This window comes from Talpa occidentalis, unplaced genomic scaffold (genome assembly GCF_014898055.3).
Source record: "Talpa occidentalis isolate TD23 unplaced genomic scaffold, MPIMG_talOcc4v2.1 talOcc4.3, whole genome shotgun sequence".
Lineage (NCBI taxonomy): Eukaryota > Metazoa > Chordata > Mammalia > Eulipotyphla > Talpidae > Talpa > Talpa occidentalis.
Genome location: NW_023603184.1, coordinates 787,646 through 809,209, shown reverse-complemented (window position 1 = coordinate 809,209; position 21,564 = coordinate 787,646). Strand labels below are relative to the sequence as shown.

The 21,564-nt window shown below is 37.9% G+C and overlaps 3 protein-coding genes across 3 annotated transcripts; all 3 read right to left on the bottom strand.

Annotated features, from left to right (window-relative positions):
• Positions 1-2,332: 2,332 nt before the first annotated feature.
• Positions 2,333-3,286, bottom strand: LOC119254202 (olfactory receptor 5B12-like). Its single transcript, XM_037521323.1, has one exon. The coding sequence runs from the start codon at positions 3,284-3,286 to the stop codon at positions 2,333-2,335; it is 954 nt and encodes a 317-aa protein (XP_037377220.1).
• Positions 3,287-9,979: 6,693 nt separating this feature from the next.
• Positions 9,980-10,933, bottom strand: LOC119254201 (olfactory receptor 5B12-like). The gene has a single exon (XM_037521322.1). It carries the CDS (start codon positions 10,931-10,933, stop codon positions 9,980-9,982), a length of 954 nt encoding a protein of 317 aa, XP_037377219.1.
• Positions 10,934-16,294: 5,361 nt separating this feature from the next.
• Positions 16,295-17,248, bottom strand: LOC119254200 (olfactory receptor 5B12-like). Its single transcript, XM_037521321.1, has one exon. It carries the CDS (start codon positions 17,246-17,248, stop codon positions 16,295-16,297), a length of 954 nt encoding a protein of 317 aa, XP_037377218.1.
• Positions 17,249-21,564: the final 4,316 nt, after the last annotated feature.

Below are 21,564 nucleotides of genomic sequence, written 5' to 3'. Positions count from 1 at the left end.
GGAGCAGCAGGAGAGACAGGAGAGGTCTGCTGTGCCATATGGGTAGCTCCCTGGCCGGCCGGGGATTGAACTCGTGCTACAGAGGCTGTGGATAGCTTCATGGTACGGTGCTTAACCCCTTGCACCACCAGGGAGGCCCCCAGTGAGTTAATTTTTTTAAAATGTCCCATCTTTACTTGCTCCAGGTCCTCCCTGATGGTGGAAATATATTATGATAATCGTTCTAGAATGCATATACAATGAAATTAGCTCACTTATGGGTAAGCTTATGACCAAGAAATCTGGCACATAATTTCAGGGTTGATAACCATGGAGATGGGAACAGGCTAATTCTGCTAGTGAGTACAGTTGTAGAAGTTAAGTATAATTTTTAGAAAGGTGTGTAAAGGCATTAAAAAACAACAGCAGTAGTCATGAATTGAGATGCCAAAGTGCTACAAAGAAGAAAAATGGACATAAAACATTTGTTTTCTTACTGAAATAAGAATTGAACATATGTCTCAAAAGCATTTTAGACACAGAGTAAGAGTAAACTAGTAAAGAGCTCAGTAAACATCCAAGTTAAAAAGTGGAGCAAAAAACAGATAGAAATTGAAGGGCATAAGAGACGTGAAGAGCCCCATGTAAAGTTTGAAGGTTTGTGTCTTAGAGACTAAAAAAGGAAGGAGAAAGCTAAGATGGCAGAAATGATAAGTAAATAACCTGCCAGGAATTTTTTCAAAACAAAAGAGAAAAAACATTGGTTGGCTTTAAGCAACAAATTTATTGCCTTACAGTTCTGGAGGTCAGAAAATTGAGACGGGTCTCAGGTCACAATCAAGGTGATGGCAAGGCTGTGTTCTCTGGAGACTAGGGGAGAACTCGTGTCCTTATCTTTTCTGGCTTCTAGATGCTCCCTGAATGGTAGATTCATTAAATGTTTTTCCCCCAAGTTCCTCTATAACCCTCAATTACGATGTCATAATCAAAACATATTCCAAAGGACAGCGATAAATATCTCTCAGTGTTTTTGTCTGGACTTGGTATCAGGGTAATGCTTGCTTCAGAATCCATCAGAAAGTGTTCCCTCCTATAATTTCTGAAGAATTCCGTATTCATTTTTTTTACAGGGTGAAAGATGAACACTTTTATTTTCATGTGCCTGTTGACCATTTGTGCCTTCTATGGTGAAGTGTCTGGTGCTTCTGTCTGTCTGTTGTCTGTGTAATTTCTGTGTGTTCATACAGTGGTCAAACTCATTTGGTGGGTAAGATGTTTTAAAATAAAACCCAACACAGGAAGAATTGGTCATTCAAAGAAATCATTTTTTAGACTCAGCAAAATCATAATTTTCTTTATTTGAAAGCAAATCTATTATTGTTATCACATCTCTGAGGGATTCCTAGTGTGATATATATCAAAATTAGAAAGCTAGGTTAGATAAAGAGATTGTTAAAGACCAATTAGTTAGACCTGTAATTTGAGCCTGAGAGGTAACCTGAGAGCAGAGATAAAGGAAAGAGAATGAAATAAGTTCAGGAGGAGCAGTGAAGACGAAGGCTCCATCCTTACTTCAAAATCAAATGTGATTTTGTTAAGTGAATGAAAATATGCTTTAATTACTGTTTCCCTTTTTTTATTCTCTTGTCAGTTTTTCTTATTAAAATAGTGACATAAAGATGTTACTTCTTGTTACTGAGTCAATAAAAATGAAAATTAGCCCAATAAAAATACCCATGTAATCACAATCACTATCACTGAAAAAAGAACAAAATAAACAAACCTTACTAATAACCCGATATCCTGGTTAGTTGGCAACAACTTGAAGGGTTAAAATAAAATAATTGAACATCTAATAATTTTAATAAAAGTTAAAAGCACATACATAAGGGATATGATATTAAAAATTATAGCTACATTAAGGAATGTATTTACAGATAACAAAATCATTAAGTTACACTATAAAAATAGAGTAATACCATTTATTTCTCATTGAAATTATTCTTCAATTTATTCATGGGGGTGTGATGTATATGGGGTTAATGAATCAGGTGTTTCTGGCACTGTACTTAAATTTGTTTGTGACTATAAATGCACATATGGGAGTGTAAATAATTCTGCAAATAAAGAAGTATTGAAATATAATTAAGAAGAACTTTTAAAAGAAGAATTACAGGTACATGTTTGATACTTCTCAAGCTGTTATTCCTGAAATCTCCTACTCATCAACATGTTTTATAGACTTAAAGAAGACCTGAAGGATATACTTCAGGATTTTACAAAATTGCAGATCAAGAAAGTCAGTATTTTCCTGGATACATCTAAATTGCATGAAAGTACCTTATTGTTGATTCTATGCATGTCGAAATAGGAGCCTTACGGAAGACTTGGCCTTTCCCACAGTTCTTTTAAAGGCGCTCTTAACCTCTTTGTTCCTCAGGCTGTACACTAGTGGATTCAGCATGGGGATGATGATGGCATAGAACATAGATGCCATTTTGTCACTGCCCATAGAATGGCTGGAGTTTGACTCTAAGTACATAAAGAGGGATGTCCCGTAGAAGATGGAGATGGCGGTGAGGTGGGAAGCACAGGTGGAAAGGGCCTTCTGATGTCCTTCAGAGGAGTGCATCTTCAGAATGGTGACAAATATAAACAGGTAGGAGATAGAGATGATCAAAATAGAAAAGATAACATTGATGCCCACAAAAATAAATAAAACCAACTCACTTCTGTGGATGTCTGAGCAGGAGAGAGCCAGGACAGGAGGACCATCACAGAAAAAGTGATTAATGACATTGGATCCACAGAAAGACAGGCTGAATATGTTCCCAATGTGGATGGAGGCATCCACGACACCAAAGACATAACAGCCTATTATCAGACACTTACACACACCTGTGGTCATGATGGTGGCATAATGGAGGGGTTTGCACACGGCTGCATAGCGGTCAAAGGCCATTGCAGACAACAGGAAATTCTCTACAGTGAGAAAGAGTGCAAGAAAAAACAGCTGAGTAGCACATGCATTGAAGGAAATGACATTGCTTCCCATAAGGAGTTGGGCCATCACTTTGGGAGTGACAGCTGTGGAGTAACCTAAGTCCGCCAGTGACAGGTTACTGAGGAACAAGTACATGGGTGTGTGCAGATGAGAGTCCACGAGGATTAACACGATCATCCCCAAGTTCCCAATCAGAGTGATGAGATAGATGAGGGTGAATATGAAGAAGAGTGGGAGCTGCAGTTCTGGGTCATCAGTTATCCCCACAAAAATGAATTCAGTCACCTCTGTACTGTTCTCCATTGGGGTCATCTGCGGATCATGTGAATGTCCTACAACACTGAGAAAAGAGGAAGTGGGTTGCAACCATTCTTAGGGACCTCATTTTGTCCATTGGACTAATGTGACTTTTATTGGCATTCTCAGATATTAACAAGCATTTAATAACAAAAGACTGTTTTTAAATATTGACAGAACATACAGTGTTCAGGATAAGAAGACTTAGGAGCTAATAAGTAACACAAACTTCTGACTTCATCAGTGATTACACAACGATACGATAAAGGAATGACTTAATTAAAATCAGTTATTTGTGAGGATATGTTTACCTCACAAGTCAAATTTTCAAACACTGAAATGAAATACTCATGCAATAATTGAATTCATTACATTTCAATGACCACTTTGCTATTGTCTTTATTGTATAAATAACACTTATATGCTACCAAGACATAGTTTAATATACCATGTTCCTATCTTCAGTATTCTCATAAGAGATGTAGAATGTGATTTTACCACACAGTAGGCTACTACAGAAATTCATGTACAAGGAATAAAGACATGGAAATAATAAAATGAAAAGTATTGGTCTAGACAAGACACATTGGATAAAGACAATGCCAACTCCAGCTCCACCACACACTGGATGGTTAAGTTGAATCTGTCTCATTAACAATCAGCCTTCAGTTTTCTCTTGAACTCATTATCATTCTGGATCTATGATGCAGACTGGTATTTAAGGTTTGACACATCAAGGTGAGGATAGATTTATTGGTCTATATATGAACTGAAAATCTGCATGATTTAATGTAGCCATTGCACATTAAGGTGAAATCTAATGTCCTGTATCCTTACCAATTCATTTGCTTATATCCACTCTCATAGTCCTTCTGTACCCTCCCTTTTTTCATACACTAGTCTTCTTCTAACTATACATTGGCTAGTCCTGCTAACCAAGTAAAAGTCTATTTTTCAAGTCATTTTGCATAGCTATAGAGTCTGAGCCTCAGTATTCCAAAGTGTAAAATGGGAACAGAAATATAGCCTGACACTTAGCAAGCTTTCAGTTAACATAGATTTTCATAATGTTTGAAGACAGTGAACAGCTTTACCTTGGGATCCATTGTGCAGGTGAGGTCAAGGAGGACTTCCAGGGGAGAATGAAATCTGGGATCTCGTCAACTCACCCATTGCATTTACTTTTGCACTAACCTCACTAGTCTATGCAAGAGATGATGGTGATCTGGATCAAGGTGTTAATGAGAAAAGTAAGGCGCAAGTACTCAATTCAAAATATATTTTAAATATACCGAACATTAATGGGTTCTTGAACATGGTGAAAATCTGGATCTGGATAAAACAATGTACTGAAAAGCATTTCCTTTTCTAAAAAATCATCTTTCTTTTCCACAAAGTGAAAGAGAGGGTCTTAATCCAACATTTTCTGATATGGGGGTGAGGGGGATATTAATTGTAGCTCTCCTCCCTTGGTCAAATTAACCTACTGCTAAAAATAAGAATTTGTAATTTTCCTTGAGACATTTTTTGATCTCTTATAACTCAGTCTTGTAATGGGGATAGTCTTACAGATTGTACTTCTACAAACATAGTGCTCTGGACATAAATAAAAAGTGCAATCTTCCTTACATGATGTCCATGTCCTGATTCAATCTCACTATATCTTCAAGGATTGATGCAGATTTCAAAATTTCCAATAAATCTTCAGCAATTCGTCATGGCAAGATAATCTCATTTACATTATAGCCCTTTAGCTGGGTCTCTAACAGTTAATCAAACTGGGCATCCCAAGTCAGAAAATATTCACAGCAGGAAATAGAGTCCTAAGATCTCTTCATACTGTAAATTCCATAAATTCTTCCATCTTGTGAGAGATTGACACATCTTTCCTCAATGTACTTTTATAATTGGTTTATTGGCCTGATTTCCCCTTCACGTATTCCTTTACCATTTGTACCTTCATACTATTAATATTATTGATGCCCATTGCTGTCCAAAATGTAGAGATTTTTCTTGTTGAAATCCCATTTGAAAGTGACAAATCCCAGGGACCAGCCTAAATACCTGATATCACCTCATTCCAAAAAAGGAAGATGAAACTGAGAAATGCTTAATAATATCCAAGTTATAAAACATTGTACATTGCAAAACAGGGACACGATGCCCTCCTGTCTTTGAGTCTTGTGGTGTGATAAATGCATGAGTACCATGAGGATCTGCATGGTCATGATAGGTATCATGGTCATGATAGGTATCTTCTGTTATTAACCACAAACAATAAAAATGCTCAACACAGTACTACTGGTTTCTGAATAAACCCAGGGGGAAATGGCTGGTTTGACATGTCTGCCTGGTTACCTCTGCCCCTGCAAATTTATACAGGCTGTAAATTTGATCTAGAGGCTTACCTTGCTCCCTGAACAATGCAACAGGCAAATCTAGCACATGTGAGTCTCAGATCAGAATCCCATGTGCATCTCAGATCAGAAATTCAGTTCATGAGAGTAAGGAACACCTTAGGAGTGGCCCTTGAGCATTTGGTCAAAAGGGTAAAAGTTCTCCAGAGCAAGGACACATTAAGAAACATTACTTGTTAGCCTTGGAAGTAGCTAATGCCCATTCCAGATTATCTCTCTTCTCGCCTAAGTCTTCTCTCTTCTCACACAACTCACTTAGCTGATTGGAGCCTCTGTGTCTCCATCAATAAACTAGATATACTAAAGATTTAGTCACCCAACCACCTCCTCACGGGAGGGCTGCAGCTCTCTTGAGAAAACCAGAGAATCCCTGTATATTTTTTACCTGAATCATCACGGTCATAATTAAGGTCATTATTATTTGCAGATTTGTCCTGGTTTGTTGCATGCTCTCATTGGAGTTCAGTTTGCAGGAAGATCAGTGTTGTACTAGACAGTTACTAACAATCATGTAAATGGAAGAATGAATGATCCTAGGGTCTCTGGCCCTTCGACCCGGGACTCTAATGTAGGATCCAAAGGAGTCCTGTGGGATTTGAAAGGTTGAGAATCCTCGAGGGATAAAGTCTCAAGGCATAATATCTCTTTTCTCACATAACTGGGGAAAGCAATTAAAACAATTAAAGTGTCTGTGATGATCGAGCTCTGGCTTGTGGAGGGAGATCAACAATTTATTTATTTACATATTTCTACTCACTCTCCTTGATAATACAAAATCAAGTGACATCATTACCTCTAGGGCAGCAATTTGACACAAATATTGGAGGAGAGGGACATGGGCTTTGTCATTAAGCAAGTCAAGTGGATGCCAGGAATTATTCACTCATTTGATTCATCTGAAATAGTTGCATCATGATGATAGTGATCCACTCATTCAACCATTTATTGATCCCAAATGGATTTCAACACATCCTTGAGCCCTGGTGTGCAATGTCCATGCAAGAGAATCATGCTTCTAAGCATGATGTTTTTCAGTCTAATGGAGAAGTTAAACATGAAACAAACACAGAGATACGCATATAGTTAATAATACAACAAATGCTGACATGTGGATTGAGGGAGAAGAGTAAAATTTTCTCTTATTTGATTGATTATAATATTTTAACAAGAAAATCACCATTTCAGCCAATGCCTAACAGTATGACAAGAGACAGTTGGAAGGTTGCTGTACACACAGTGAAAATTTTTTGTAAATACCTCAAGGTGTCAAAAGATGTGGGCAGAATCTAAAGACCCAGATTGAATGTAACAGTTGTATTTTGTTTTCATTTTCTGCTCTGGAGCAAAACCTACAAACAAATCAAAACAAAATAAGAATCTCATCCCAAAACCAAAGTTACCCACAGCGATGGGTATGGAATGGTATGTATGGATGATGCAAGAATGGTCTGGTTGTAAGAACTGAAGAAATTCTTGAAGCAAAACCCATTTGTGTTGACAATTAGCAACAGACTAAAGACCACTTTATTCCTAGCAACTTGGGAACCTGTATTATTTTGAACAGATGACCTCTGTTTGAACAAGAATCCATCACTGGAAAAAGATAATCCTTATAGACTGAATGGTTTAAAAGTCACAATGCAACAATTCCTAGAACTTACCTTGTGATATGTGAGCAATAACATCTATCTTAGCGAAACATGTCTGGATGGAATTCTCATGCACCAAGGTACTCACCATGGAACACTTGCTTCTCTTATTACTAGAAATGCATTAAAATATTCCTTTCCTCTAAGTTCATTCCTCTACTAATATATTTATAATATGGGGGTACGAGAATAATGTGCAGACACATATATCTAAAGTTAAGTGGTGATTTTTGTTCAATAGTAATAATATTTGTATAATCCTTCAGGGGCTGGTGCTAATTTTACATGCATATTTGACAAAACCAGTGTTTCCTCAACTACTGGGTCCTAGACCTGCCTTTTATTAAATTCCTGTTAACTTTCTATGACAAGAGTTTAAGAGAAATGGATTCCATCTAATATGTGGAGAGCTCTTTGGCGCTGGTTTCAGGGAATGGAGCTGGTACAATTCACACAACATCCTGTGTTTAAAAGGTCCTGCACAGGGTTTACTGCTTGGCTTTTGTCAACTGGGAATTATTAGTAAATTTTTTAACAAGGTGTTCCATGTTGTTTGTTCTATGCTGGGTTCCACAAATTATGTAACCAGCCCTGATTCTTTACATTTAAATTACTTCAAATAAGATTTAGATTTTGTGAGAGTAACCTGAAGGGAATGGCGATCCAGTTCTTTTTCTACAAAAGGAAAACCTTTCTCTATCAAACAGTGTGTTGCTGTGATCTTACACTTGCTTCTATGCCATGTCCCAATATGTAAATCTCTCTACTACATCATAATACGATTTATTAACACTTCAAAGTACAAGAGTTGTAAATGTGAGACTCCAGACACCAATGCAAAAAATTTTGACTTCACTCTTCCCATGTATGAGTCCAAGCTCTAGAAGAATATATACACAGATGATTAGATCTACATCTATGTATCTATCCATCTATAATGTGTGTGTTCCAACAGTGTTCCCAATCATTTTGTGGGAAAGAAATTTCAAAATATAAGCCAACAACTGGGCCTCCCTGGTGGTACAGCCAGTTGAGTGCAGAGCTGTGAAGCTGGCCAAAGCCTCTGCAGTGCAGATTTGATCCTGGCCAGCCAGAGAGATACCCACATGGCACAGCAGACGTCTTCTGTCCTGCCCGCTGCTCCCCTCAGCAGTGTGTTTCAGTCAGTCTGCTTGTTCTGTTCCCCACTCTGTCTCTGGTGAATCCTCTCCCCCTCCTGCACATATGGCCTGTACCCTGGTTCTTGTGTGCATAAATAAAAAAAAAATTAAAAAAAAAAAAGAGAAGCCAACACTGGAAGAATTAATATAAAAGAAATCACTTTTAGACTCAGTAATATAATAATTTTCTTTAATTGAAAGCATCTCTATCACTGTTAGCCCATCTCTGAGGGATTCCTAGTGTGACATACATCAAGATTAGAAAGTTAGGTTAGGGCCTCCCCGGTGGCACAGCGGTTGAGCGCTGGGTTGAGAAACTGCCCATGTCCTCTGCAGCGCTGGTTCGCTCCCCGGCCACAGCCGAGGGTTGCGCAGACCTCTCCTGCAGCCCGCTGCTCCCCTCAGCAGTGTACTTCGGTCCTTCTCCCTGCTCTGCTCTCTGCTCTGGCTCTGGTGAATTCTCTCACCCTCCCTCACTTCTGACTGTACCCAGTGCTTGTATAAATAAATAAATCTTAAAAAAAGAAAGAAAGAAAGAAAAGAAAGTTAGGTTAGATTAAGAGATTGTTAAGGACTGATTAGATCTGCATGTAATTTGAGCCTGAGTGGTGACCTGTGAGGGGTGACCTGAGAACAGAGATGTAGGGAGGAGCATGAGCCATGTCCCTGGACGAGCAGCGAAGATGAAGGGGCCGTCCTTACTTTAAAGTAAATGATGTGATTTTTTTTTTTGAGTGATAAAATGCTTTAATTATTGTTTCCCTTTTCTTATACCCTGGTCAGTTTTTTAATTACAATTATGACATGAAGTTTTTACTTTTGGATGCTGAGTGAAGAAAAATGATCATTGAGCCCCCCACATCCCATGTAACAACAATCACTATCCCTGAAAAGAAGAACAAAATAAACAAAACCTTAGTAATAACCCAATACCCAGGAGGGTTGATACCCACTTTAAGGGTTAAAATCAAATATTTTAACATACAACAATTTAAAATAAAAGTTAAAAGTACAAGCATAAGGGCTATGCCATTAAAATTATAGTTACATTAAGGGTGTGTGAAGAGATACTAAAATCATTATATTATATTAAAAAATAGACTAATCTCATTTCTTGAAATCATTCCTCATTATATTTACGGGTGTGATATATATGAGTTTCATGAATGAGGTGTTTCTGGCCATGTACTTAAACATATTTGCGACTGTAAATGTGTAAATGTACTGATGGGAGGATGAATAATTCTGTAAATAAAGAAGTAATGAAATATAATTAAGGAGAAATTTTAAAAGAAGAATTATAGGTACATGTTAGATTCTTCTCAAGCTGTTATTCCTATTTGTCAAGACATGTTTTGTAGACGTAAGAAAGAACTAGAGAGAAGTACTTTAGGATGATATAAAATTGTTGATCGAGAAAGTCAATATTTCCCTGGATACATCTAAATTGATTAAGAATGTCTTATTGTTGTTCTATACATGTAGAAATATGAGCCCTATGGAAGACTTGGCCTTTCCCATAGTTCTTTTAAAGGCGCTCTTAACCTCTTTGTTCCTCAGGCTGTACACCAGTGGATTCAGCATGGGGATGATGATGGCATAGAACATAGATGCGATTTTGCCACTGCCCATAGAATGGCTGGAGTTTGACTCTAAATACATGAAGATGCCAGTCCCATAGAAGATGGAGATGGCGGTGAGGTGGGAAGCACAGGTGGAAAAGGCCTTCTGATGTCCTTCAGAGGAGTGCATCTTCAGGATGGTGACAAATATAAACAGGTAGGAGATCGAGATGATCGTGGTAGAAAAGATAACATTGATGCCCACGAAAATAAATATAACCTTCTCACTTCTGTGGATATCTGAGCAGGAGAGAGCCAGGACAGGAGGACCATCACAGAAAAAGTGATTAATGACATTGGATCTACAGAAAGACAGGCTGAATATGTTCCAGATGTGGATGGAGGCATCCATGAAAGCAATGACATAACAGCCTATTATCAGACACTCACACACACCTGTGGTCATAATGGTGGCATAATGGAGGGGTTTGCACACAGCTGCATAGCGGTCAAAGGCCATTACAGCCAAGAGGTAAGTTTCTACAGTAAGAAAGACAGCAAAAAAGAACAGCTGAGTAGCACATGCATTGAAGGAAATGACATTGCTTCCCATAAGGAGTTGAGCCATCACTTTGGGAGTGACAGCTGTGGAGTAACCTAAGTCCGCCAGTGACAGGTTACTGAGGAACAAGTACATGGGTGTGTGCAGATGAGAGTCCACGAGGATCAACATGATCATCCCCAAGTTCCCAATCAGAGTGATGAGATAGATGAGGGTGAATACGAAGAAGAGTGGGAGCTGCAGGTCTGGGTCATCGGTTATCCCCACAAAAATGAATTCAGTTACTGCTGTACTATTCTCCATTGGGGTCATCTGTGGATCATGTGAATGTCCTACAACACTGAGAAAAGAGGAAGTGGGTTGCAACCATTCTTAGGGACCTCATTATGTTCATTGGACTAATGTGACTTTTATTGGCATTCTCAGATATTAACAAGCATTTAACAACAAAATACTGTTTTAAAATATTGACAGATCATACAATGTTCAGGATAAAAAGACTTAAGAGCTAATACATAACCCAAACTTCTGTCTTCATAAGTGATTACACAACAGTATGATAGAGGAATGACAATCAAAATCAGTTATTCATGAGGATATGTTTACCTCCCAAGTCAAATTTCAAACACTGAAATGAAATACTCAGGCAATAATTGAATTCATTACATGTCAATTACCATTTTGCTATTGTCTTTGTTGTATTAAAAACAGTTACATGCTACCAAGATAGAGTTTAATATACCATGTTCTTAGGTTCAATATTCTCATAAAGAGATATAGAATGTATTTTACCATACAGTGGGCAACTACAGAAATTTATGTACAAGGAATAAAGACATGGAAATAATAAAATGAAAAGTACTGGTCTAGACAAGACACATTGGGATGCCAACTCTAGCTCTACCACATACTGGATGATCAAGTTAGATCTTGCTCATTATCAATCAGCCTTCCGTTTTCTCTTGAACTCATTATCACTCAGGATATAGGATGCAGACTGGTCTTTAAGGTATGACACATCAAGATGAGGATATATTTGTTGGTCTTTGTATGAACTGAAGGGCTGCATGTTTTAATGTAACCAGTGCATATTAGAGTGACATCTAATGTCTTTTATCCTTACCAATTCATTTGCTTCTATCCAAATTCCTTCAACTCTCATATTCCTTCTGTACCCCTTTCTCAGATTTTAACAATATTCCTCTTCTGCCTATAAAGGGGCCTCTCCAGCTATCCCAAGTAAAAGGCCATTTATTTCTGAGTCATTTATCATAACTATTGTGTTGAAGCCTTACTTTTCTGGGTGCCAAATGGAGATAATATTGTCTGCCATTTGATAAGCATTCAATAACATAGATTCTCTTCAAGTTTGAAGACAGTGGCCAGCTTTACCTTGGGACCCATTGTGTAGATGAGGTCAAGGAGGGCTTCCATGGAGAATATCTGGGATTCTGTCATCTCACACATTGCATTTTCCTTTGCATTAACCTCATTAGTCTGTGCAAGAGATGATGGTGATCTGGATGAAGGTGTTAGTGAGAAAAGTAAGGCCCACGTTTCCAATTCTACATATATATTCAATATATCTAGAACATTAATGAACACTTGAACAATGACTAAGTACATAACTTGCTTCGTGAAAATCTAGACCTGAATAAAATGATGTACTGAAAAGCATTTTCTTTTCTAAAAAATCAACTTTCCCAGGAATGGAGGACTTTTGCTTTCCACAATGGACAATACCTGGAGAGACTGGTTTGCTTTCCCAATGGAAACCCTGAGAAAAATTTTCATCTGAGACTGTACCCCAGCATGCATATATTTGATGTTCAACACCATAGAAGTGGTAGCTAAAAGTGAAAGGAGGGAATTGTTAGGGGGGAAGGCTGTCCTGATCTAATTCCATGCATGCTTTGTGGATGCCACCTCTACTCCATCACCACACTGGGAACTCATTTACATTATAGTCCTTTAGCTGGGTCATTTAACAGTTAATCAAACTGGGCATCCCAAGTCAGGAAACCTTCAGGACAAAAAATTCAATCCTAAGAGCTCCTCATACCTTAAATTCCATAAATTCTTCCATCTTGTGTGAGATTGACACATCTTTCCTCAGTGCACTTTTATAATGGTTTGTTATCCTGATTTCCCCTTCATGTATTCCTTTACCATTTATACCTTTATACCATTAACATTATTGATGTCATGTGCATCAAGGGGATAATGCCTGCTTTGACATATCTTCCTGGCTTTCTCTGTCCCTGCAAATTTATACAGGCTGTAAATTTGATCTGGAGGCTTACCTTGTTCCCTGAATAATGTAACAGGCAAATATAGTACATTCCTGTGTGAGTCTCAGATCAGAAATTCAGTCCATGAAAGTAAGGAAACACCTGATGAGAGGTTCTTGAACATTTGGTCAAAAGAGTAAAAATTCTCCTGAGCAAGGTGGCATTAAGAAAAAGTACACATTAGCCTTGGAAGTACAAGTACCAATTCCAGATGATCTCTCTTCTCACATGACTCACTTAGCTGATGGAGCGTCTGTGTCTTCATCTGTAAACGAGAAATATTAAATAGTTAGGCCCCAATCACCTCCTCACAAGAGGTCTGCGGCTGTCACGAGAAAACCAGAGAATCCCTGTGATGTCTTGTACCTGAAAGGGGTGAATCATCATGGTCTTAACAAAGGCCAGATATTTGTCCTGGCCTTTGTTACATGCTGTCATGGGAGTTCGGTTTGCAGGAAAGTCATTGTTGTACTAGACAGTTGCTAACAGTCATGTGAATGAAAGAGTGATTGGTTCACGGGACTCTGGCGCTTAGACATGGGAGTCAAATGTAGTATCCAAGGAGTCTAGAGGGACTTGAAATGTTAAGAACTTCCAAGAGATAAAGCCCCTTGAGAGCAACAGCTCTTCTCTCACACAACTGGAGAAAAGCAATTAAAGTGTCTGTGGAGATGGCTCTGTTTGTGAAGGGAGATCAAGAGTTTACTAGCATTATTTGTACTAATGCTCTTTAATAATACAAAATCAAGTGACATCATTACTTCTAGGGCAGAAATTTGACACAAATATTAGAGAAGAGGGATATGGGCTTTGTCATTAAGCAAGTCAAGTAGATGCCAGGAATTATTGCCTCATTTGATTCACCTGAAATATTTGCATCATTGATGATTGTTATCCACTCGTTCAACCATTTACTGATCCCAAATGGATTTCAACCTCACCCTTGGACCCTGGTGTACAATGTCCATGTAAGAGAATCATGCTTCTTAGCCTCAGGTTTTTTGGTCTAATAGAGAAGCTAATCATGAAACAAACACAGAAATAGTATATATATATATATATATATATACATATATATATATATATATATATACACACACACAATTCTTAATATGAAAATGATGACAGGAGGATTTTGGGAGAACAGTAAAAACTTTCTTCAATTGATTGATTATAGTATTTTATGAAGAAAATCAACATTTCAGCCAATGCCTAACATTACAACAAGAGGGAGTTGGGAAAGATTGTTCTACACACTTCTACCCACAGTGAAAACTTTTTTAAAGGACCTCAAAGTGTCAAAAGAAGTGGGAAGAATCTAAAGACCCAGATTGAATATAACAGTTAACAGGATTTTGCACTTTTTTGTAACTATCTATAAGAGGAGAGCTCTTTGGAGCTGATTCCAGGGCATGGAGCTGGTACAATTCATACAACATCCTGTGTTTAAAAGGTCCTGCACTGGGTTTACTGCTTGACTTTAGTCAACTGGGAATTATTAGTAAATTTTTTTTTTTAAACTTCTTTTTCTTTTTTAAGATTTATTTATTTATTTATACAAGCACTGGGTACAGTCAGAAGCGCAGGAGGGTGAGAGAATTCACCAGAGCCAGAGCGGGGAGCAGAGCAGGCAGAAGGACTGAAGTACACTGCTGAGGGGAGCAGCGGGCGGCAGGAGAGGTCTGCGCGCCATGTGGGACCCTCCTCCGGTGGCCGGGGAGCAGCCGGGGATCGAACCGGCGCCACAGCGGCTGCGGGCAGCTTCGCAACCCAGCGCTCAACCGCTGCGCCACCAGGGAGGCCTATTAGTAAATTTTTGACAAGGGGCTCCATGTTGTTTTTTCTTACACTGGGTTCTGCAAATTATGTAACCAGCCCTGATTCTTTACATTTAAATTACTTCAGATGGAATTTAGATTTTGTAAGAGTAATCTGAAGGGAATGGATATCTGATTCTTTTTCTATGAAAGGAAAACCTTTCTCTATCAAACAGTGTGTTGCCATGATCTTTCACTTACTTCTGAAGGCCTTGTCCCAATACGTAAATCTCTCTACCACATCATTATATGATTTATTAACACTGAAAATCACAAGAGTTGTAAATGTGAGACTCCAGACATCAATGCAAAAAAGATTGTCTTCACTCTTCCCATATAAGAGTCCAAGCTCTAGAAGCATATATATAGACAGATGGATAGATCTGTACCTGTCTATCTATCTATCTATCTATCTCTCTATCTATCTATCTATCTATCGATCTATAATGTGTGTGTGTTCTAATAGTGTTTCCACTCATTTCGTGGGAAAGACATGTTAAAAGAAAAGCCAAGACAGGAAGAATTGATCATTCAAAGAAATCATTTTTAGACTCAGTAAAATAATAAATTTCTTTATTTGAAAGCATCTCTACCATTGTTATCACATCCCTGAGGGACTCCTAGCATGATATATATCAAAGTTAGAAAGCTACGTTAGATTAAGAGATTATTAAGGACCGATTAGATTGCCCTGTAATTTGAGCCTGAGTGGTGACCTAGAGCACAGACAAAGGGAGGAGCATGAGACACTTCCCAGGATGGGCAGTGAAGACAGAGGGTCATCCTTACTAAAAGTAAATGTTGTGATTTTAAGTGAATGAAAATATGCTTTAATTACTGTTTCCCTTTTCCTATATTTTATCAGCTTTTCTTTGTAAAATCTGCATAATGAATCATTGAAAATGAAAATTGTGCTGCCTAAAAAATGCCTAAAAATGCCCATGTAATCAGAATCACTAGCACTGAAATTAGAACAAAATAAAAAAAAATCCTTAGCAATAACCTAATATCCAGGATGGTTGACACCAACTTGAAGGGTTAAAATAAAATATTTTGACCTCTAACAATTTTAATAAATGTTAAAAGCACATATATAAGGGCTATATTAAAAATTTTAGCTACTTTAAGGAATGTAATTACAGACACCAAAATCATTAAATGGTACTATAAAAATAGACTATTCCCATTTATCTTTTGAAATCATTCCTCAATTTATTCTTGGGTGCGTGATGTATATGGGTGTCACAAATGAGGTGTTTCTGGCCTTGTGCTTAAGTATATTTCTGACAGTAAAAGTACATATGGGAGTGTGGAAAATTGTGTAAATAAATGAAGTAATGAAATAAATTAAGGAGAAATTTTAAAAGAGGAATTATAAGTTTATAGTTGATTCTTCTCAAACTGTTATTCCTGAGATCTCCTACTTGTCAAGACATGTTTTATAGATAAAAGAAGACTTGGGAGGATATACTTTAGGATTTTACAAAATTGCAGATCAACAAAGTCAGTATTTTCCTGGATACATCTAAATTGCATGAAATACCTTATTGTTGATTCTATGCATGTAGAAATAGGAGCCTTACGGAAGACTTGGCCTTTCCCACAGTTCTTTTAAAGGCGCTCTTAACCTCTTTGTTCCTCAGGCTGTACACCAGTGGATTCAGCATGGGAATGACTATGGCATAGAACACAGATGCCAATTTATCAGTGCCCAGGGAACGGTTGGAGTTTGATTGTAGATACATGAAGACAACTGTCCCATAGAAGATGGAGATGGCGGTGAGGTGGGAAGCACAGGTGGAAAAGGCCTTCTGATGACCTTCAGAGGAGTGCATCTTCAGAATGGTGACAAATATAAACAGGTAAGAGACCAAGATGATTGCGGTAGAAAACATAACATTGATGCAAACAAAAATAAATATAACCTTCTCACTTTTGTGGATGTCTGAGCAGGAGAGAGCCAGGACAGGAGGCCCATCACAGAAAAAGTGATTAATCACATTGGCTCTACAGAAAGACAGGCTGAATATGTTCCAGACATGGATGGAGGCAGTCAGGAACCCAAGAGCATAACAGCCTATTATCAGGCCCTCACATACACCCGTGGTCATGATGGTGGTGTAATGGAGGGGTTTGCACACAGCTGCATAGCGGTCAAAGGCCATTACAGACAACAGGAAATTTTCTACAGTGATAAAGACTACAAAAAAGTACAGCTGAGTAGCACATGCATTGAAGGAGATGATGTTGTTTCCCATAAGGAACTGAGCCATCACTTTGGGAGTGACAGCTGTAGAGTAACCTAAGTCCGCCAGTGAGAGATTACTGAGGAACAAGTACATGGGCATGTGGAGATGAGAGTCCACAATGATCAACACAGTCATCCCCAAGTTCCCAATCAGAGTGAGGAGATAAATGAGAGTGAATATGAAGAAGAGTGGGAGCTGCAGTTTTGGGTCATCAGTTATCCCCACAAAAATGAATTCAGTCACCTCTGTACTGTTCTCCATTGGGGTCATCTGCAGATCACGTGAATGTCCTACAACGAGAAAAGAGGAAGTGGGTCACAACTATGCTGAAAGACATCATTATGTCCAAGACAGTGTTATATAGGAATTCTCAGATTTAACATGGACGTAACAACAAAATATCATTTTTAAATAGTGAAAGATTTTGCTGTTATAAACCATTCTTTTATTTTCATAAGTGATTAAGAAGGAAAGTAATACAGGCTTAACTTACACAAAATCCAGTAGTGGTTATGACGATGATGTGTTTGCCTCCCAATTCAAATTTTCAAACACTGTCAAGGAATATCAATGCAAGAGAGTAATTTGCTTCATTTCACTTCAATTATGACTTGCTATTATCTTTATTGTGTGAAAAGCAGATTTATATGCTGCCTAGAGACAGTTTAATATATTTTGTTCTATAGTGGGATACTATAGAAATTTGTGTAAAAGTGATGAAGTCATTTAGATAAAACAAGTAAATAGTGTGAGTCCTGACAAAAGACACTTGCATGCAGACTCTAGCTCTTCCATATACTGAATGGTTACCTTGGGTCTTGCTCATTATCAAACAGCCATCAGTTTCCATTGAACTCATTGAAACTCGTTATCATTCTTGATATGTGATACAAGCTGGTATATTAACTTTTGCAAATTAAGACCAAGGTTAAGCTTTCTATGTATGCATTGAAGAGATGGATATTGGGACAGAGCCATTCCAGAATTGGGATAAATCCAATTTATCCTCACCTATTCCATTTGTTCCTATCAAATTCCTTCCACTCTCATATTCCTTTGGCAGCCTCCTCCAATTTTACAACAGTATCTTCTGATACCTATATATGGATTGGCCTGCTATACCAAGTAAAAGTCTATCTTCCAAGTCATTTTGCATAATGAATGTCAGTATTCCCGTGTGTAACATGGGGATAACAATATTGCCTGACACAAAGAATGCAATAATAATAGATTTGCATAATGTTTGAAGACAGAGACTAGATTTACCTTGGGACCCTTTGTGTAGGTGAGGTTAAGGTGGGCTTCCATGGGAGAATGAAATCTGGGGTCGTGTTATCTCACCCATTGCATTTTCTTTCATTAACCTCATGAGTTTATAGAAGTGATGGTGGTGACTTGGATCAAGGTGTTAGTGAGAAAAGTAAGGAGCAAGTATCCAATTCTAGATATGTTTCCAGTATGTCTAGAAAGATAAAAAAAAAGCTTGAACAATGATTAATTCCATCTTTTGCATCATAAAAATCTGAATCTGGAAAACAGGATTTACTGAAAAGCATTTCCTTTTCTAAAAGGTCATCTTTCTTTTCCACAAAGTGAAGGAGAGGGTCTTAATCCAACATTTTCTATGGGGTGGGCGGTACTAATTGTAATTCTTCTCCCATGATCAAATTAATCTACTGATGAGAAAAAGAATTTAAAATTTCCTTTGAGTCATTTTTTGATCTCTTATAACTCTTTCTTCTAATGGGGGACTCATAGATTATAATTCCACAAACATGGTGCTCTGTACGTAAGTAAAAAGTGCAATCTTACTTACATGATATTGATGTCTGATTCAATCTCACCACCTCTTTAAGGATTGACACAGGTTTCAAAGTTTCCATGAAACCTTCAGCAACTCCTCAACTTTAAACACTGCTTTGCCACTAAAATATGGAGGTCATGATTATTTACTTTGTTACTTGCAATAATTTGTCTAAGCTTAATTTAAGCTTTATCTTCCCACACAAAGGATTAATACTGATCATTGGACATGAAAATTTCAAGACTGACTAAAACTGTGGTAGGATTTTTCAAGCACTTGGTTTTTGGGGGCACCATGTGCATCCATGTATTCCCATTAATTATCTTGTAACGGGTGAGATATTTTCCCCATTTTAGTTATGGGGAAGCTGAAACTTGGGGTATCAATGAATTATACACTGGAGACCATAAAGCTAGCAAGTAGAAAAGCTGAAGTTTGAAACTATAGAATTCTGAATTACCATCTTTGCTCTAGTTCTTGGGAATTAAGAAATAGTTCTTTAGCATTCACCCACAGTCTAAATTGCCTGCTTTAGCCCAAGTCATACACACAATTATTTTCTTGCCTTATCCTTTAATGACCAACTTGCTGCTTATGATATTCAGTCATTGTAAGAAATTTGAAAGTATCACCTTGGGAATTTATAGACTTATACCTAATGAGAATTTGCGCAAATAATCAATCTTTCTGAACCCAGCCACATGATAAGGACTAGATCCACAATTGCTTACAATGACTTCCTCTCTGCTCCCTCAAAAAAAATCATCTAAAATTAAAAGAAGCAAAAGATTCTTGTAACATGAATTCCCTCAAGTCCTACAACCAGTTTGTGTGTGAGTCATAAGTCCTACAGTGATGCACAGTCCCAAGGTGCAGGGTGAAGTGGCCCAAGACAGACACTAACTGATGATGATTGTGTGAGTTATCTTTATCAGCTAGTGCCAGGTAAAGGTCATGGTTTTTGTGCTTCAGGCCAGTGTCACAGCATGATAATCTCATTTACATTATTGTAGTCCTTTAGCTGGGTCTCTAACAGTTCATCAAACTGGGTGTCCCAAGTCAGAAAATCTTCAGGACAAAAAATTCAGTCCTAAGAGCTCCTCATACCTTAAATTCCATAAATTCTTCCATCTTGTGTGAGAGTGACATATCTGTCCTCAGTGCACTTTATAATTGGTTTCTTAGCTTGATTTCCCCTTCATGTATATCTTTATTGATATCTTTATACCATTAACATTTTAATGCCAGGCACTTTCTATATTGTAATGAATTTTCATGTTGAGATCCCATTTGAAACTGAAAAAATCCAGGGACCAGCCTAAATAGCTGATGTTTCCACACTCCAAAAGAGGAAGATGAAACTAACAAAGGCTTAATGACTTGTCCAAGTTATACTAATTTGTACATTGCAAGGCAGGGACTTGATGCCCTCAATTTCTTTGAGTCTTGTGGTATGATAAATGCATACATTCCCCTGAGGATCTGCATGGTGGTCACCACAGGTATTTTCTGTTATAAACCACAGATAAATAAAAATGCTCAAAATAGTCACTATTCAGTTTGGGATATGCCAAGGGCATAATGACTCTTAGATATATTTTGGCTACCTCTGTCCCTGCAAATTTAAACAGCTTTAAATTTGTCTATAGACTTACCTTGCTACATGAACAATGCACAGACAAATCCAGCATATTCCCATATGAGTCACAGATTAGAAATTCAGTCCATGAGAGTAGGAAACACCCTACAAGAGGTTCTTGAGCATTTGGTCAAAAAGGTAAAAGTTCTCCAGAGCAGGAAGAAATTAAGAAAAAATACTTGTTAGCCATGAAAATAGCTAATACCAATTCCAAATTTTCTCTCTCTTCTCACCTAAGTCTTCTCTCTTCTCATGTGACTCATTTAGCTGATTGGAGACTCTGTGTCTACCTCTGTAAACTAGAAATAATAAAGAGCTAGGCCCCCAATCACCTCCTTGTTGGAGGTCTACAACTATCATGAGAAAAACAGAGATTTCCTGCGATGTCTTGTACCTGTAAGGAGTGATCATCATGGTCATAATTAAGATCATAAATAAGGACAAATACAGATTTGTCCTGGTGTTTGTTGCATGCTCTCATTGGAGTTCAGTTTGCAGGAAGATCATTGTGTGCTAGACAGTTACGAACAGTCATGTGAATAGAATAATGAATTGTCCAAGGGACCCTGGCACTTAGACCTGGGACTCTAATGTAGGGTCCAAGGGATTCTTGTGGGACTAGAAAGGTTAAGAACTCCCAAGGGCTAAAGCCCCTGTGAGAGCAACAGCTCTTCTCTCACGAAACTGGAGAAAAGCAATTAAAGTGTCTGTAAAGATGGCTCTGGCTCGTGAAGGGAGATGAAGAGGTTATTTACATATTTCTACTCATTCTCTTTGATAATGCAAAATCAAGTGACACCCATTACCTCTAGGGCAGCAATTTGATGCAAATATTAGAGGAGAGGGACACGGACTTTGTCAACAAGTAAATCAAGTAGATCCCAGGAATTATTGCTTCCCTATCTTCACCTGAAATATCACATTATTGATGTTATTCACTCATTCAACCATTTATTGGTCCCAAATAGGTGTCACCTCACCTTAGGACCCTGGTGTACATTGTCCATGCAAGAGAATCATGCTTCTCAGTCTCAGGTTTTTCAGTCTAATGGAGAAGTTAATCATGAAGCAAACACAGAGATAGGCATATAGTTATTAATACAGCATGTGCTGACATGAGGATTGAGGGAAAAC

Excerpts from the sequence above, each read along its gene's own strand:
- LOC119254200 (XM_037521321.1), bottom strand. The coding sequence starts at position 17,248 with ATGGAGAACAGTACAGAGGTGACTGAATTCATTTTTGTGGGGATAACT.
- LOC119254201 (XM_037521322.1), bottom strand. The coding sequence starts at position 10,933 with ATGGAGAATAGTACAGCAGTAACTGAATTCATTTTTGTGGGGATAACC.
- LOC119254202 (XM_037521323.1), bottom strand. The coding sequence starts at position 3,286 with ATGGAGAACAGTACAGAGGTGACTGAATTCATTTTTGTGGGGATAACT.